This window comes from Plecotus auritus, assembly GCF_963455305.1.
Source record: "Plecotus auritus genome assembly, chromosome: 6".
Classification (NCBI taxonomy): Eukaryota; Metazoa; Chordata; class Mammalia; order Chiroptera; family Vespertilionidae; genus Plecotus; species Plecotus auritus.
In genome coordinates, this window is record NC_137773.1 from 178,165,239 (window position 1) to 178,184,078 (window position 18,840).

Sequence of the window (18,840 nt, forward strand, 5' to 3'; positions counted from 1 at the left end):
GTGGGTAGCAGCGTACCGCCACCTTCTGGCCGCAGCGAGGCATTGACCACATGAAACCGTGAGAGGTTGGAATCCGGTCTCGCTAGGGCGTGTGGGTCCTCCCCTGGTCTCCCCGAGTTCTGGTTTAGCTGTGAGACGGCTCAGGAGGCAGTGGAGGGAGGCGGCGGCAGCAGCGGCTCCTCAGGAAGCAGACGGGCGGTTGCAGCAGGAGGCTGGCTGATGATGAAAGTGTGGGGGCCCTCCCGGGCGTGGGGGCTGGAGGGGTAAACCTCCCCGGAGCGCAGTGACCGGAGGCCGGTGCCTGCAGGAGCTGCCAGGGAGGAGGCGGCGCCCTGTATCTGAGCCCCGCTGACCCGTCTATCGCCAGATCTCGGCCGGGAGCCAGCGCCGGAGGCAGGAGGCTGGACCCCGGGTCTGGTTTCTGCTTCCCTGCCCGGCGGCCCCTGGGGAGGAGGCAGGCCGCGTGGCCTGTGGCTGCAGCCGCCCTGTGTCGGTCAGACCTCAGGCGGACACCCGCAGGAGGGCTGCCAGCCCCGAGAAGCGGGAATGGGAGCGCGGAGCCCAGGGCACTGACAGCTGTGGGCGCTGGGGCACCAGGGAGGCCTGCGAGAGGCGGGGACCCCGGGCAGCGCTGCAGGACGGGATGCCCCGACCCCGCCCCGGCCCCGGCCCTCGCCCTCCGCAGGGAGGGGCTGGGGGAGTACTTGCCCTGCCCCCTCCTCCTCCCTCCCCGCCTCCGCAGCCCCCCGACTGGGACCAGCCACACGTGGCAGCCGGAGCGCAGGGCGCCTGGTGCATGGGCTCCGGGGTGCAGGGCAGGCAGGGGCGGCCCAGAGAGGCGCTTCTCACCCCAGGCCGCGGGCTCCTGACCCTGGTGCCCTCGGGCGGTGCGGTCCGGCCCCCGGAGCGACCTCGGGGACCCAGCTCCTCAGGGCGCGTGGGTGCTGGGCGGGCGAGGAGCGGCCCAAGGAGACGCAGCTGCAGGCGAGGAGCGCGCTCAGGACCGGCCGCTGCGGCTCAGGCGGGAGACCCCGGCGGGGCGGGGCGGGGCGGGGCGGGAGACCCCGGCGGGGCGGAGCGGGCGCAGAGCCGGGATGCGGGAGCCACGCACCGGCCTTCCCCGCGCACCCGCGTTCCTCACGCACCGAGATGTGTGCACGCACTCCCGCCCCCACCCCACCCGGCGAGAGGGCACTTCGGCCGCTGCCTGGATCGCGGCGCGTGTGGTCCGTGTGCAGGTGTGTGCGCAGGTGTGTGTACCTGTGCTTGCTGCGTGGGCGGGGTGCTGGGGTGCGGGAGCTCGGCACCCGGGCTGGGGCCTGGCCTTGGCACTGGCCGCCTGGGGACCGTCTCCCCCAGGAGCCGGGGGCTCCTCTCCCGGAAGATGCGGTCCCCGAGCACCTTTCAGGGGGGACCCTGGGGCCACTGCCCACACGCAGTGACGCAATGTAATAGCAGGTGGAACGAGTAACGGGTTCACACTGACACCTCTGGGCCCCCCAATAAAACACGTCGAAATGCGTAAGGAGCCCCGGCCAGTTCCTGTGGACAGAGCGTCGGCCTGCTGACCAGGGCCCCGGGTTCGACTCTAGCCAAAGGCACATGCCCAGGCCGCGGGCTCCTCCCCAGTGGGGGACGTGCAGGAGGCAGCCCATCAGCGATTCTCTCTCCTCACAGATGTTTCTCTCTCCCTTCCTGTCTGAAATCAGTAAGAATATTTTTAAGTGTTTTTAACTAAAAAAGCAAGTAGAGGAGGAAAGGTGAAAAATAGATAAGAAATAATTTCACATTACAATTCTAAAAAAGACTAAACATTTAGGAATAACGTTGTTACAAACATTTATGTGCAGCCCAGCCGGCGTGGCTCGGTGGTCGAGGGTCAACCAGGAAGTCCCGGGTGGAATTCCTGCTCAGGGCACATGCCCAGGTGGCGGCTGGAGCCCCAGCGTGGAGCCAACCGGCCAGGGCCAGGCCCTCCTTCCTGGCGGCGCTCTCCTCCTCCTCCTCCTTCTCCTCCTCCTCCTCCCCCTCCTCCCCCCTCCCCTCCTCCTCCCCTCCTCCTCCTCCCCCTCCTCCTCCCCCTCCTCCTCCTCCTCCTCCTCCCCCTCCTCCTCCCCCTCCTCCTCCCCCTCCTCCTCCCCCTCCTCCTCCCCCTCCTCCTCCCCCTCCTCCTCCTCCTCCTCCCCCTCCTCCTCCTCCTCCTCCTCCTCCTCCTCCTCCTCCTCCTCCTCCGGCTGACTCTGCTGCACCCAAGGACAGCATCTCGGCTCCAGTGATGGAGGCCGCGTGTGCTGTGGCCTTGAGGGGGGGCGGCCCGTCCGTCCGTCCTCGCTGAGCTCCGGGTCAGTGGCCTTCCTGCCTCCCCCCCTCGCCCTGACCCTCCCCAGGCCGAGGCCGAGGCCGAGGCCGAGGCCGAGCACAGGGCGGCCCTACCTTTGGCAACATGCCTGGGTGGGCCCCGGAGGCGAAGACCCACTTCCTGTTGGGCGAGCAGTGCAGGTGGTCCACGCTGTAGTCGAACGCGTTCACGAGGGACACGCTGTCCAGCTGGGGCACCGTCAGCGTGTAGATGTCCCCTTCGGAGTCACCCACCTGCAACCAGGGACGCCCGCCCTCGTCACGGGCAGAAACCCTAGAGCCCCGGGGGGGGGGGGGGGGCAGCCTGGCGGCAGGGGCGGGGCCACCATGTCTGTCTGTCTTTTTTTATTTTTATTTATTTATTTATTTTTATATTTTATTGATTTTTTACAGAGAGGAAGGGAGAGAGATAGAGAGCTAGAAACATCAATGAGAGAGAAACATCGATGAGCTGCCTCCTGCACACCCCCTACTGGGGATGTGCCCGCACCCAAGGTACATGCCCTTGACCGGAATCGAACCTGGGACCCTTCAGTCCGCAGGCCGACGCTCTATCCACTGAGCCACACCGGTTAGGGCTTTGTTTCTTTTTAAAATATATATTTTCATTGAAATAAGTCAGTCCGAGAAAGACAAGTATCACATGATCGCACTCCGACGCGGAATCTAAGTAACAAAATAAACTGATGAACGGAGCGGGTCCAGAGACATGGATGCAGGGAACAGAGTGCGGACCCTCAGAGGGAAGGCGGGGGGGGGGGGGCGGGGGGAGGTAATCAACCAAAGACCTGTGTGCACGTAGGCATCAGCCATGGACACGGACAGTAGGGAGCTGAAGGCCTGGGGTGGGGGAGGGGGTGGGCTGGAGGGGGTCAAAGGGGGGTCAAGGGGGGCGGGCATATGTAATACTTTCAACAATAAAGATTAAAAATACATTTTTAAAAATTCATTTCAGAGAGGAAGGGAGAGGGAGAGAAACATCAATGATGAGAGAAAATCACTGACCGGCTGCCTCCTGCTCGCCCCCCCCCCCTTACTGGTCCCCTTCAGCAGGGTCAGGGGGAGGCTGAGCCATGGCTCTGGGGCCAGGTAGGCACCCAGCTGCCCTGGAGGCCTGTGCCACCTGCCCCTCTGCAGACGGGTCCCCGCTGGTGGCTGCACGGCGCAGGCCGAGCCCTCCAGGAGCGGGAAGGCAGCTCGTTCGGGGGGGGGGGGGGGGGACGGGGCACGAGGGTGGAGTGCCCACCTGCTATCTGCACCCCTTTATCCAAGGGGTTAGGCTGCTCGCTTCTCCATCACTCGGTCACACCCCCGCCCAGACCTCCTGGTGCCTGGTCCAGGCTCCCTCGGGGCACGCAGCCCGATGCCAACAGGCACCATCACGCAGCCTGTGGCGCCCTCTCCGCGTCACTCCCTCGGGCATCTGCCCACGCAGGTCCTGTGGCCTAGGCAGCTGATGTTTTAAAGTTTTTATTTCCCTTTTCGTCCGTTTTTCCATGGGCCCACGAGTCTTCCCTGAGCGCCTCATCGCAGGCAGGAAGGGGTGCCTGTGCCCCGACCACCCCCCTGTTTGCACATCCTCCTGGGGCATCGATATGATTTCCAACCTGTTGTCTTCGTCACGTCTGTACTTTGATGTTTATTTATTTTTTTAAATATATTTTTATTGATGTCAGAGAGGAAGGGAGAGGGAGAGAGGGAAACATCCGTGATGAGAAAGAATCATGGATTGGCTGCCTCCTGCTCGCCCCCCACCGGGAATCGAGCCTTCCACCTGGGCATATGCCCGGACCAGGAATCGAACCGGTGACCTCTTGGTTCCTGGGTCGACGCTCAACCGCTGAGCTACACCCGGCTGGGCTGATGTTTATTTTTTAAAATATATTTTTTTATTGATTTCAGAGAGGAAGGGAGAGGGAGAGAAACATCCATGATGAGAGAGAATCACGGATCGGCTGCCTCCTGCACGCCCCACACTGGGGATCGAGCCCACAATCCGGTCATGTGCCCTTGACCGCGAATCGAACCCTGACCTCTTTGGTTCATAGGTCGGCACTCCACCGCTGAGCCACGCCGGCCGGCCGGGCGGTCCTTATCGATGGATCGCTGGCCTTACCTCAGTCGTGGCATTCTGAAGGACTGCAGCGGGGAGACAGGGCCTCCGCCTCGAGGGAGGTTTCTCTTCCCCGGCGGCCGCCTTTCCCGGGAGTGTCAGTGTTCTGCTTTGCAAACTTGAACAACGTCTAGGACTGCCCTGGGCAGAAAGTTTTCTTTCCACATTTTGACTAATCTCTGAAAAAGGGAACAGCAACTCAGTGTTTATCTCCCTTTAACTTATTCTGAAATCACAGAACCTGGGGGACCCGACGTTCCCGTCCGTCCACAAACCACACTCCTTGTGCTGGCGCACGCCGATTCCACGGAGTTTACGTACTTCTTCCTCCGTCGCGTCTTCCGTCTTGGTGTCCCCCCGACCTGTTACCTTGCTCTATCACAGAGACAGAGGTTCCAATAAGGAAAACGGGGTGCCCAGTGGGTGTGGCTCGGTGGTTGAGCATCGACCTATGAACCGGGAGGTCACGGTTTGATTCACGGTCAAGGGCACATGCCCAGGTGGCAGGCTGGATCCCCAGGGTGGGGGCGTGCAGGAGGCAGCCGATCAGTGATTCTCTCTCATCATGGATGTTTCTCTCTCTCTCACTCTCCCTTCTCTGAAATCAGTAAAAATATATTAAAGAAAATGGGTCAACTGTCTCTCTTCAGTCACTATGGCTACTTTTTTATTTTATTATTTTTTAAAAAATATATTTTATTGATATTTTTACAGAGAGGAAGGGAGAGGGATAGAGAGTCAGAAACATCAATGAGAGAGAAACATCGATCAGCTGCCTCCTGCACACCTCCTACTGGGGATGTGCCCGCAACCAAGGTACATGCCCTTGACCGGAATCGAACCCGGGACCTTTCAGTCCGCAGATGGCTACTTTTATTTAAAAAAATATGTTTTTATTGACGTTAGAGAGAGAGGAGCGGGGGAGAGAGAGAACCATCGATGGGCTGCCTACCTCACGCCTCCACCGGCGATGGAGCCCACAGCCCAGCACGCGCCCTGACAGGATTGCATCGGTGACCCTTAGGGCACAGGACGATGCTCAGCCAGCTAGCCACACCGGCCAGGGCTCCAGACTCCTTTTAAATCCATTTTCTAAATGGCCATGAAAAAGACGTCTTAAAAACATAGGTCTAAAAAACATGGGTCTTTTTGCTCCTTTGCTAAAAAAAATAAACAATTCCTCTCGCCATTGCACTTAATATGTTACGTGTGAGTTACATCCTGCAAATGTGAGTCGACACTTTCGACTTTCCGCCTCGTCTTCGCGTCCCCTCCCCATCGCGACCCCAGCCACACAGACTCCCTTCGGTTCTGAATCAGTGAGCTGGGCCTCCAGGCCTCCCAGGCGCCCTCCCCACCCGCCGGGCCCTGCCCCACAGCCCCTCCCGGGGGCTTTCCCTCCCTCCCCACCCCCAAAGTCAGAGGGGTTGACCCCCGGGGTTCCAGGCTCGATTTGCTAGGAGTCGCTCAGGGGGGCCAGCTCTTCATCAGATCCATTCCCGTGGGCACAGTCCTGTGACTGAGCCTTTGATGTATTTTTTCTCGGTCGATTATCAACCTCTATTTTTCACCCTGGCTGGTGGGGCTCAGTGGATAGACGCAGGGGTGGGCAAACTTTTTGACTCGAGGGCCACAATGGGTTCTTAAACTGGACCGGAGGGCCGGAACAAAAGCATGGATGGAGTGTTTGTGTGAACTAATAATAAATTCAAAGTAAAGGAGCGGAGGGGAGAGCAAGAGAACCGGATAGAACAGCCGGATCTGGCCCGCGGGCCGTAGTTTACCCACGGCTGGGATAGAGCATCAGCCTGTGGACCGAAGGGTCCCGGGTTCGATTCCGGTCAAGGGCACATGCCCGGGGTGTGGGCTCCATCCCCAGTAGGGGGTGTGCAGGAGGCAGCCGATGCATGATTCTCTCTCATCATGGATGTTTCTATCTCTCCCTCTCCCTTCCTCTCTGACATCAATAAACATATATATATTTTAAAATTTCTACTTCCCTAACGCATCTCCTTTGGCTTAGGGTTCACAGGATGTGGTTGCTTGCAGGCTACCACACTGACAAGCGGACTTAGGCGCCTTCCCTGTGAACCAGCCTCAACCGTAACCCCCCTTCCCCCCGAGAAGATGCGCCCGTGGAATGGTCCGGAATAGTGTCTTCGTGTGACCATCCACGTCCCGCCCCCTCAGCGTTCCCACCGTCCCCGGTGCGCGGGCGAAGGGGACGTTGCTCGCCCTCCGTCGTCCAAGTGTGTGACCTGTGTGCCTGTCACGGTGACTGACGCGTGATGGGTCCAGCACTGCTGGTTTCTCGAATTATCACCGAAATAACCGCTCTGGGTTTGCAAACAGAACTCTCTTTACTACGGCGAGGAAGTCGGCCGGCACCCAGCGGCCCGCGTTCGTGGCCGGATCACGTCGGCAGAGAATACATCACCAGGACGCTGGCCTCCCGGCTCCGGGACACCACGCACACCACACTGGCGTGGTCGCAGAGCGCGGTGGAGTAGTAGCTGCCAAAGGAAGCAACAGCAGCCTCAGCGCACGGAGGGGAGTGTAGGTCTATTGTGGGGGTTTTGTGTACTTTTTACATTTTTATTGATTTCAGAGAGGAAGGGGGGGGGGGAGAGAGAGAGAGAGAGAGAGAGAGAGAGGGAAACATCAGTGATGAGAGAGAATCGTTGATCGGCTGCCTCCTGCACATCTCCCACTGGAGATCGAGCCCTCAACTGGGCATGAGCCCTGACCAGGAATCGAACCTGGGACCTTTCAGTCCGCAGGCTGATGCTCTATCCACTGAGCCAAACCGGCGGGCGCATGCCGAAACCGGTGTGGCTCGGTGGATAGAGCGTCGGCCTGCGGACTGAGGGGTCCCGGGTTCGATTCCGGTCAGGGGCATGTACCTTGGTTGCGGGCACATCCCCAGTGGGAGGTGTGCAGGAGGCAGCTGATCGATGTTTCTCTCTCATCGATGTTTCTAACTCTCTATCCCTCTCCCTTCCTCTCTGTAAAATATCAATAAAATATATTTAAAAAAAAAAAAAAAAAAAAAAAACGGCGGGCGCAAAGGATCATTTTTTTGTTGAGACCTTAGGATCCCTTTGCTTAACTGGACATTGGAAACCGCGAGGAAGCGTCGGCGCAAAGCAGGGCTCACCAGCTGGGCGTGCGGTCGGCCCGCCTCTGCTCCAGGTGACAGCAGCTCTGGAGGCGCGGGCCGCAGCCCTCCTCCTCCCACATGTACAGGTGCAGGTAGTTGTCCATGGATGTGGTGAGGACGTGGACCGCGTCCTGCGGAGGAGAGCCAGGGTGAGCCGACGCCCCCCTCGGAGCCCGCGCGGCCGGAGGAGGGCGCACGCACCATCCACAGGTGGCAGATGGCGTCCTGGTGGTGGTCGAATCGCTGCAGCAGGCGGCCGTGGATGGAGAAGAGGAACAGGTGTGACCCGCTCTCGAAGACGATCGTGGCCCCGTCCCGGACCCCCATCCGAAACGGGCTCTCCATCCCGTCCGGCAGAATGAAGCTTGCAACCTCATGGGCTGTTTTCGGGGGAAACGCACACACTGTGACCAGGCTGACTTCGGGTCCTCACCCTGAATGAAGAGACAGCCGCCCGCCCGCCCGCCCGCCCGCGGGGCTGAACCAGGAGGTCAGGGTTCGTTCCGGTCAGGGCACAGGCCCGGTTTGTGGCTCGATCCCCAGTGTGGGGCCTGCAGGAGGCAGCCGATCCATGATTCCCTCTCATCACGGATGTCTCTCTCTCTCCCTCTCCCTTCGTCTCCGAAATCAATAAAAACCTATTTTAAGAATAAAAACGCATCAGACAGGCCTCCGGTGGAGCCGGCCCACCTTCCACCACGGTTCTGCCCGCAGGGCTCCGGGCGGCCAGGTCAAAGGTGGTGAAGCCGGTCCTGCGGAACGAGGCTCTCCGGAACATCATCGTCACCCTGTCGGCGCGCTTCAGGGCCCAGCAGGCCTGGCTGCAAAACGCGAACGGGAGAGAGACGCACAGCGGGGCGCTGCCTCCGGGCCTGAGCAGGCACTCCGCGGAGAAGACCTGTGGGGAGAGCAGGGCGCAGGGGCTGCCGCAGCTCCATCTCCGAGCAGAAGCGACGCCAGGAAACCCTCCTCCAAACCCGCCCCTGCGCGCCCAGCTGCCGTGGCCGGGGGGCTAGAGCGTGAGCCTTCGGACGGGAGGGTCCCGGGTTCGATTCCGGTCAGGGCCCATGCCAGGGCTGCAGGCTCCATCCCCAGGGGGGGGCAGCGGACCCATGACTCTCTCTCTCGCTGCTGTGTCTCTCTCCCTCTCCCCTCCTCTCCCCTGAGTCTCAGGAAAGCCTTTCGCCGTCAGTCACTCACTGTCTTCCTGTCCTGCCCGGCAGGTCCAGGGTCACACACAGAGTCCCCAGCGCCCCTCCCGGCGGCATGCCCGTGGCGTCCAAAGCCGAGTGGCCGCACCGCACGGGACCCCACCAGGTTGCGGGAGGTTCTCCCTCCTCGGGGACTTGCCAGGCGCCTCCCTGAGCTCCCTGCTCCCCATGCCCAGGCCCCTGCACACAGGCCTGCACCCCGGCCGCTGTGGTTCAGTGGAGAGAGCATCGGCCTGCGGGCCAAAGGTCCCGGGTTCGATTCTGGTCAAGGGCACATGCCAGGGCTCTATCCACTGAGCCAACCGGCCAGGGCCTGGCCCTCCTTCCTGGCGGCGCTCTCCTCCTCCCCCTCCTCCTCCCCCTCATCCCCCTCCCTCTCCCCCTCCTCCTCCCCCTCCTCCCCCTCCTCCCCCTCCCTCTCCCCCTCCTCCTCCCCCTCCTCCCCCTCCTCCCCCTCCTCCCCCTCCTCCCCCTCCTCCTCCCCCTCCTCCTCCCCCTCATCCCCCCCCTCATCCCCCTCCTCCTCCCCCTCCTCCCCCTCCTCCCCCTCCTCCCCCTCCTCCCCCTCCTCCTCCCCCTCCTCCTCCTCCTCCTCCCCCTCCTCCCCCCCCCCTCATCCCCCTCCCTCTCCCCCTCCTCCTCCCCCTCCTCCTCCCCCTCATCCCCCTCCCCCTCCTCCCCCTCCTCCCCCTCCTCCCCCTCCTCCCCCTCCCCCTCCCCCTCCTCCCCCTCCTCCTCCCCCTCCCCCTCCTCCCCCTCCTCCCCCTCCTCCTCCTCCTCCCCCTCCTCCCCCTCCCCCTCCTCCCCCTCCTCCTCCCCCTCCCTCTCCCCCTCCTCCTCCCCCTCCTCCCCCTCCTCCCCCTCCTCCCCCTCCTCCCCCTCCTCCTCCTCCTCCCCCTCCTCCCCCTCCCCCTCCTCCCCCTCCTCCCCCTCCTCCTCCTCCTCCCCCTCCTCCTCCTCCTTCCCCTCCTCCTCCTCCTCCCCCTCCTCCTCCTCCTCCCCCTCCTCCTCCTCCTTCTCCTTCTCCTCCTCCGGCTGACTCTGCTGCGCCCAAGGACACAGCGTCTCGGCTCCAGGGATGGAGGCCACCTGTGCTGTGGCCTTGAGGGGGCGGCCCGTCCGTCCGTCCTCACTGAGCTCCGGGTCAGTGGCCTTCCTGCCTCCCCCCCCTCGCCCTGACCCTCCCCAGGCCGAGGCCGAGGCCGAGGCCGAGCACAGGGCGGCCCTACCTTTGGCAACATGCCTGGGTGGGCCCCGGAGACGAAGACCCACTTCCCGTTGGGCGAGCAGTGCAGGTGGTCCACGCTGTAGTCGAACGCATTCACGAGGGACACGCTATCCAGCTGGGGCACCGTCAGCGTGTAGATGTCCCCTTCGGAGTCGCCCACCTGCAACCAGGGATGCCCGCCCTCGTCACGGGCAGAAACCCTAGAGCCCGGGGCAGCCTGGCGGCGGGGGCGGGGCCACCATGTCTGTCTTTTTAAAAAATATATTTTTATTGATTTCAGAGAGGCAGGGAGAGGGAGAGAGAGGAACATCAGTGAGGAGAGAGAATCATAGATCAGCTGCCTCCTGCACGCCCCACCCTGGGGATCGAGCCCACAACCAGGCACGTGCCCTGACCAGAATCGAACCCGGGGCCCTTCCGTCTACAGGCCGATGCTCTCTATCCACTGAGCCACACCGGCCAGGGCGGGGCCACCACGACTTCACTCACAGAGTGGAGACGAACTCCTCTGACCAGCCTGCCCCGCGGGGTCGCGGGGATGACCCCAAGGACTACGATGTCCTAGGCCCCGAGCACCAGGCTAGTGACTCCCTCGCACAGTGACACCCTGCTTTTTTCTCAATGTCTCCCCAAACCCGCGCCTCTCCCTGCATGGCGTCTGTCCGGGCTCACGTCCTCCACGATAAGACACGCTTGAAGGAGAAACCAAAGATGAAGCAATCCCGGGAGGGCTCTGTTTTTAGAGGAATTGCTGAGGAAAGGTGGCCAGAACTCACTGGTGCTGTGGCTCCAGAGGAAGCGAGAACAGAGACGCCTCAGGAGGACAGGGGGAGCCCTGGCCGGTGTGGCTCAGTGGATAGAGCTTTGGCCCAAGGCCTGAAGGCTCCTGGGTTCAATTCCAGTCCAGGCCACGTTACCTCGGGTGCAGGTTCCCGGTCCTGGTTGGAGGGCGTGCACGAGGCAACCCATTGATGTGTCTCTCTCACATGGATCTTTCCCTTTCCCTTCTACTCTCTCTCTAAAAAAAAAAAAGTCAATGGGAAAATATCCTCAGGTGAGGATTTACAAGAAAATGCCTGACCGGCATGGCTCAATGGTTGAGCATCAACCTATGAACCAGGAGGTCACGGTTCGATTCCCAGTCAGGGCACATGCCCAGGTTATAAGCTTGATCCCTAGTGAGGGGTGTGCAAGAGGCAGCCGGTCAATGATTCTCTCTCATCATTAATGTTTAGCGCTCTCTCTCTCTCTCTCTTTTTCCCTCTCCCTTCCTCTCTGAAATCAATAAAAATATTTTTAAAAAGATTAAATGCAATCCCCATTAAAATACCAATAGCATATTTCACAGACCTAGAATAAACTCTCCAAAAATTCATCTGGAATAAAAAGAGACCCTGAATAGCCACAGCAATCCTGAGAAAGAAGAATGAAGTTGGAGGGCCAAAACCGGTTTGGCTCAGTGGATAGAGCGTCAGCCTGTGGACTGAAAGGTCCCAGGTTCGATTCCAGTCAAGGGCACGTACCTTGGTTGCGGGTACATCCCCAGTAGGAGGTGTGCAGGAGGCAGCTGATCGATGTTTCTCTCTCATCGATGTTTCTAACTCTCTTTCCCTCTTCCTTCCTCTCTGTAAAAAATCAATAAAAATGTATAAAAACAAAAAAAAAGAATGAAGTTGGAGGGATCCCAATACCAGATTTCAAGCTGTATTACAAAGCCACTGTTCTCAAAACTGCCTGGTACCGGTCCAAGAACAGACACATAGACCAAATGAACAGACCAGAGACCCAGAAATTGACCCAAGCCACTGTGCCCAATTAATATTTGACAAAGGAGGCAAGAGCATGCAATGGAGTCAACACAGTCTCAGTAAACGGTGCTGGGAAATTGGTCAGATACAAGCAAAAAAATGAAACTAGACCACCCACTTACCCCATAACCAAAAACAAACTCAAAATGGCTAAAGGACTTCAATGTAAGACAGAAAAACATAAAAATCTTAGAGGAATCCACAGGCAGCAAAATATCAGACATATGTCTTAGCAATATGTTCACCGACACAGATCCTAGACCAGTGGTCGGCAAACTCATTAGTCCACAGAGCCAAATGTCAACAGGACAACGATTGAAATTTCTTTGGAGAGCTGAAAACCGACGTCTGCGCCTGGGCCACGAAGTTTCAATCGCACTGTACGTGCGCGCCTGCCCGTGGTATCTGTGGAAGAGCCACACTCAAGGGGCCAAAGAGCCGCAGGTGGCTCGCGAGCCGCGGTCTGCTGACCACTGTCCTAGGGCAATGGAGACTAAGGAGAAAAATAACAAATGGGACGACATCGAAATGAAAAGCTTCTGCACAGCAAGAGAAACCATCAACAAAACGAGAGAGCCCACTGCATGGGAGAACGTATTTGCCAACATTATCTATGGTAATAATAATAAAAGCATAATATGCTAATGAGACCAGACAGCCCAACGACCTTCCGAATGTCCTTCCGGGTGACCTTTGGGACGAAGCTGGGGCGGCGAGGGCCAAGGCCCTTGCACGAGTTTTGTGCATCGCATCGGGCCTCTGGTATCTGATAAGGGTTTAGTCCAGCCGTGGGCAAACTACGGCCCGCGGGCCGGATCCGGCTGTTCTATCCGGTTCTCTTGCTCTCCCCTCCGCTCCTTTCCTTTGAATTTATATTAGTTCACACAAACACTCCATCCATGCTTTTGTTCCGGCCCTCCGGTCCAGTTTAAGAACCCACGGTGGCCCTCGAGTCAAAAAGTTTGCCCACCCCTGGTTTAGTCTCAAAAAAATAAAAATAAAAGGAAGGCAGGCTGGGAGGTGGCCGTCATGGGGCCCAACCCCGGCCCAGGCAGCGGGCAGCGGGCAGCGGGCAGCGGGCACCGGGCCCCCCCCCCCCCCCCGCCAACGCGGGGCTCGCTCACCATGAGGATGGGGCCGTCGTCCGTGAGGAGGGGCTCCAAGGAGAAGCAGCACTTGGGCATGCTGCGTGTGGCCAGGGGCTCGGCGTCCTGGCAGTTCCACACCTTGACGGTCTCCTCCTGGTCCACGGTGAACGCCAGCGACCTCTGTGGCAGGGTGGCCAGGTGCTTGATGGTGGCCTGCTGGGCGGGGCTGGACCAGATCATCGAGCCCTGGGAGGAGAGCGGGGTCGGTTCAGGGGACGCTCCCCCCGCGGGCGCGGGTCCTCCCCCGCCTGTTTGGAAGCTTCCTCCGAACCAGGCGTCGTCTTTGCAGGAAGAGAACGAAGGAAGTTCTGCGACATCGCAGCCACGTGTGGGGTCGTGAGCATAAGGAGTTAGGAAGCCCCGCCCGGTGTGGCTCAGCGGCTAGAGCGTCGGCCTGCGGACTGAAGCGTCCCGGGCTGGATTCGATTAAGGCAGCCTTGGGCAAACTATGGCCCGCAGGCCTGATCCGGCTGTTCTATCCGGTTCTCTTGCTCTCCCCTCCGCTCCTCTACTTTGAATTTATATTAGTTCACACCAACACTCCATCCATGCTTTTGTTCCGGCCCTCCGGTCCAGTTTAAGAACCCATGGTGGCCCTCGAGTCAAAAAGTTTGCCCACCCCTGGACTAAGGGCACACACCTCGGTGCAGGCTCCTCCCTGGCCCCGGGCCCTGGTCAGGGCTCATGCAGGAGGCAACCCATCCACGTCTCTCTCCCATGGATGTTTCTCTCTCTCCCCCTTCCGTTCGCTCCCTTCCACTCTTTCTAAAAAAAAACAATGGAGCCCTGACCGGTTTGGCTCAGTGGATAGAGCATCGGCCTGCGGACTGAAAGGTCCCGGGTTCGATTCCAGTCAAGGGCATGTACCTTGGTTGCGGGCACATCCCCAGTAGGAGGTGTGCAGGAGGCAGCTGATCGATGTTTCTCTCTCATCGATGTTTCTGGCTCTCTGTCCCTCTCCCCTCCTCTCTGTAAAAATATCAATAAAATATATAAAATAAATAAATAAAAATAAATAAATAAATAAAAAACAATGGAAAAACATCCTCAGGGGAGGGTGGAAAATTTAAAAAGTGAATTCTCTAGTCTAAGCGAAGGGTCGCAAGTTGCCGACCAGAAGACCTGATTGGAAGCTGTTTCTGTTGCCCGTCGAGCGGCCCCTCCCTGCCCGCGCGTACTCGCCTGTGGGACGGGGTGGCCGAGGGGCGCGACCCGTGTGCTAGACTCACCTCCTGCACGTCCCAGGCGTAGAGCATGCGCCGGGAAGACGCCGAGCAAAGGATCGACTTCTGTCCCCCAATGGAGGGGTCACTTCCTGAGAAATAAGCCAAAGGCCCCAAGATTCCTGGAAGGCAACACAGGCCGTGCTTGGCCACCAGACGCTCGAGGAATGACCCACTGAGTAAGGAGAACTCTGGGACAATAATGTTACGTCTCCTGCAACCTTCATGGAGAATAGGGTGGAAACTTCAGCCACTCAAACCTGGCCACTGGGGAGATGTTGACGGATTTGTTCTCCCTCCTTAATCTCAGTTTCCATAGATATAAAATGGGGATTGAAAATAATTCCATCGGGTCCTAGCCGGTGTGGCTCAGTGGATAGAGCGTCAGCCTGCGGACTGAAGGGCACAGGCCCGGGGTTGCAGGCTCCGTCCCCAGTGGGGGGCGTGCAGGAGGCAGCTGATCCATGATTCTTTTTTTTTTTTTTAATATATATTTTTATTGATTTTTTACAGAGAGGAAGGGGGAGGGATAGAGAGTTAGAAACATCGATGAGAGAGAAACATCGATTAGCTACCTCCTGCACACCCCCCACTGGGGATGTGCCCGCAACCAAGGTACATGCCCTTGACCGGAATCGAACCTGGGACCCTTCAGTCCCCAGGCCGACGCTCTATCCAGTGAGCCAAACCGGCTAGGGCATGATCCATGATTCTTATCATTGATGTTTCTATCTCTCCCTTCCTCTCTGACATCAATAAAAATAAATAAGTGAATAAATGTTCTTTTCCTTTAAAATGTGTGTTCTAGGAGGGATGGGAGGCCTTTGGGAAAAGGGAGGCACGGGCCGGTTTTATGTTGTGCAAAGATCCCTCTGGCTTCTCCAGGCAGCCAGGGGACAGGGCCCGGGCCGGAGCAGGGACCAGTGCTTGTCATCACAGCTGCCCAGTCCCCTTACGTCTTCCTTCCCTTCCTCTTCGCTGAATGAGTGCGCGCACGCACACACACACACGTGCACATACATGTGCATGCACATACACCGTGCATGCACGTGTGCCATACGCATGCGCACACATGTGTCATGCATGCACATGCGCTGTGCATGCATACACGTGCGCCATGTATGCACACACAAACACACATACACATACATACACGTGCAGACACGCATGCGCGCACACAACCCAAACCAGTGCATCTCCTGCGCAGTGACCCGTGTCGCCCGTCCCGCACCGAGGCTGCCCTTGGCCTCCCTGTAGGAGAAGTCCTGCGGCTGGGCCCTCGCCATGCGGAGCTCGCGCCGGGCCTGGGCCAGGAAGAGCTGCTTCCATGCGGGCACCTGCGGGGCCTCCCAGGAGCCGCTCCATCTGCTCCGACACAGGCTCCTGGAAGGAGTCACAGTCCCGTCAGGCGGCCCGGCCCCGGGCCCCCGGGCCCCGCCTCTACCCGCTGCAGCCCCCCCAGCCTCGCACCGCCCAGCCACCCCCAGGCCTCCGCTCAAACCCCAGGGACACCTGCCTCCTCCCCTCCCTCGCCTGCTCCCTTCCCCCCTCCCCTGGCCCTACCTCCACCTGCCCCTGCCCAGCCTCCCCCCTCTCCCCTGCCCCCTCCCCCTCCCCCGGCCCTACCTCCACAGGTGCTCATGATCTGCCATCTTGTTCCAGTACTTGGGGAGAGAAGGGGAGAAGCAGGCAACTGGTACCCAAACGTGGCCCCTCCTTCACCACCTTGTTCGGGGAGCAAGGCCCACGCGGGGCAGCGAGCCACCACCCGGCTCTCCAAGCCGCCCAGGCGGGGCCCACGGACGTGGTGACGGCCGAGGCGGTCGCTGCCAGGACAGGGCCCTCCTGGGAGACTCGGGGGGCTTCCTGGGCTGGACACGGGGCTTCGAGAGCCACCGTCAGCACGCCTCCCGGGCACCCCGTTGTCATGTTCATGGAACAAAACAGGCTCCGAGGGTGCGGGCTGCTGACCCCACCGGCCACGTGCCGCCTGCCGTCTGCTAACTGGCACTCACAGTGTCCAGGAGCCGCACTGACGCCCAAGGACACAGGTGGGCACGCCGGGCCTGAACGAGGTCACGTTAAGGGACAGAGATGCTGGGGGCGCCAAGATCCCGAGGCCCGAGAGCAAGGGGGGGGCGGTCCTGTGCTGGCACCAAGGAGGCAGACAGAGCGGGGCGGGGCGGGGGAGGGGAGGGCTCACCTTGCTCACCTGGCCCGCCTGCAGCAAGCTGGCGGCGTCCAGGAAGGAGAAGATGTGCAGCATCGGCACCTCAGGCAACGGCAGCTGCAGCTGCACCTGCACCTCCACCTCCACCTCCATCTCCTGCTCCATCTCCATCTCCATCTCGTGGCCGAGCCCGCAGCCAGGCTCCCTCCCCCTCTGCAGGCCGCCCTGCATTTAACGGCCACCGCTGCGCCCGGGAGGGTGCCCACCTGCCGCCCCGGGAGGGTGCCCACCTGCCGCCCCGGGAGGGTGCCCACCTGCCGTCGGGCTGGAGCTGGAGCAGAACCAGCTGCAGGTGCGCGGCCGCCGCCTCCGCTCCACCTGCTGAGGGCCGGCGCTCTTACTCCGGGGCAGTCCACGCACCCGCTGTCCTGGAGGGACGCTGCGTTCCCAGGGAGAGCTGCTGTTTTGCTTGAATCTTTGTTATTTTATTCATTTACCTTTTTAGAGAAAGGTGTCCCTTTGTACAAACTATATGTGTATTCATTTCAGAGAGGAAGGGAGGGAGAGAGAAACACCCATGATGAGAGAGAATCATGGATGGGCTGCCTCCTGCACGCCCTCCCCACCCCCCCCCAACTGGGGATCGAGCCCACAACCCAGGCCTGTGCCCAGACCGGGAATCGAACTGTGACCTCCTGGTTCCTAGGTCAACGCTCAGCCACGGAGCCACACCGGCCGGGCAAACCTGTTCTCTTCTTAACGTCTGTACTTTGATGCTTAAAGGCATCTCAGACTTGGCATGTTCGCACAGAATTCTTTCTGGTCCCACCCGTGTGCATTCTCTGTGTCCCATGAGTCACCAGTGTCACCTGCATTCACCCACCTGCACAACGGTGCCTAGATTTCTCGTGGCCTGTGACCCCTCCTCTTCTCTTGGAGCCCCCGTCCCTTCCCCCACATACTGCTCTCCCCGCTCACATACTATCTCCACACCCAGTGTTCCCCTAAAGCCGTGGTCGGCAAACTGCGGCTCGCGAGCCACATGCGGCTCTTTGGCCCCTGGAGTGTGGCTCTTCCACAGAATACCACAGCCTGGGCGAGTCTATGTTGACGAAGTGGTGTTAGAAGAAGTTTACGTTTAAAAAAATGTGGCTCTCCAAAGAAACGTCCATCGTTGTGCTGTGGTATTTGACTCTGTGGACCAAGGAGTTTGCCGACCGCTGCCCTAAAGGAACACTGCCCATCCGGTTCGGCTCGCTGGCTCCTTGGCTGCTCTCGTTCCCGGCAGAGCGGCAGTGAGGAGGTAAGTGAATTAAGCCCACGTGTTGGTGGGTCTGTTCTCTGTCTCTCCCCTCCAGGGCTGTCATCTCTCTGATGAAAGGAACCTGTCTCTCCGGCTCACTTGGGAGTCACAGGCCAGGCTTGTTTTGGAAACAGAAGATTGGATTACACTACAACGGAGGGAGGGCTGGGCGAAGGCGCCTGGGCTGATGGGCAGCGCGAGGCCCTGGGGGCCGGCCCTGCGGCGACCCTGGTGCACGCCAGGAGCCCCCCCTACAATGACCCTGGTGCACGCCAGGAGCTCCCCACTACATGACCCTGGTGCACGCCAGGAGCTCCCCCCTACATGACCCTGGTGCACGCCAGGAGCCCTCCCCCTACAATGACCCTGGTGCACGCCAGGAGCTCCCCCCTACATGACCCTGGTGCACGCCAGGAGCTCCCCCCTACATGACCCTGGTGCACGCCAGGAGCCCTCCCCCTACAATGACCCTGGTGCACGCCAGGAGCTCCCCCCTACATGACCCTGGTGCACGCCAGGAGCTCCCCCCTACATGACCCTGGTGCACGCCAGGAGCCCTCCCCTACAATGACCCTGGTGCACGCCAGGAGCCCTCCCCCTACAATGACCCTGGTGCACGCCAGGAGCTCCGGCCTACAATGACCCTGGTGCACGTCAGGAGCTCCCCCCTACAATGACCCTGGTGCACGCCAGGAGCTCCGGCCTACAATGACCCTGGTGCACGCCAGGAGCTCCCCCCTACATGACCCTGGTGCACGCCAGGAGCTCCCCCCTACATAACCCTGGTGCACGCCAGGAGCCCTCCCCCTACAATGACCCTGGTGCACGCCAGGAGCTCCCCCCTACATGACCCTGGTGCACGCCAGGAGCTCCCCCCTACAATGACCCTGGTGCACGCCAGGAGCTCCCCCCCACAATGACCCTGGTGCACGCCAGGAGCTCCCCCCTACATGACCCTGGTGCACGCCAGGAGCTCCCCCCTACAATGACCCTGGTGCACGTCAGGAGCTCCCCCCTACATGACCCTGGTGCACGCCAGGAGCCCTCCCCCTACAATGACCCTGGTGCACGCCAGGAGCTCCCCCCTACATGACCCTGGTGCACGCCAGGAGCTCCCC

General features: G+C 60.2%; 1 protein-coding gene across 1 annotated transcript; it reads right to left on the reverse strand.

Moving 5' to 3' along the window:
• Positions 1 to 501: 501 nt before the first annotated feature.
• FBXW12 (F-box and WD repeat domain containing 12) lies at positions 502 to 16,572 on the reverse strand (the record flags this gene model as incomplete). The annotated part of the gene is made up of 12 exons (XM_080675552.1): positions 502 to 603; positions 2,434 to 2,592; positions 6,909 to 6,984; positions 7,629 to 7,762; positions 7,833 to 8,011; positions 8,322 to 8,529; positions 10,072 to 10,230; positions 13,003 to 13,212; positions 14,256 to 14,371; positions 15,481 to 15,614; positions 15,876 to 15,913; positions 16,453 to 16,572. The coding sequence occupies 12 exons, from the start codon at positions 16,570 to 16,572 to the stop codon at positions 502 to 504; spliced, it is 1,635 nt and encodes a 544-aa protein (XP_080531678.1).
• Between the last annotated feature and the right edge of the window lie 2,268 nt (positions 16,573 to 18,840).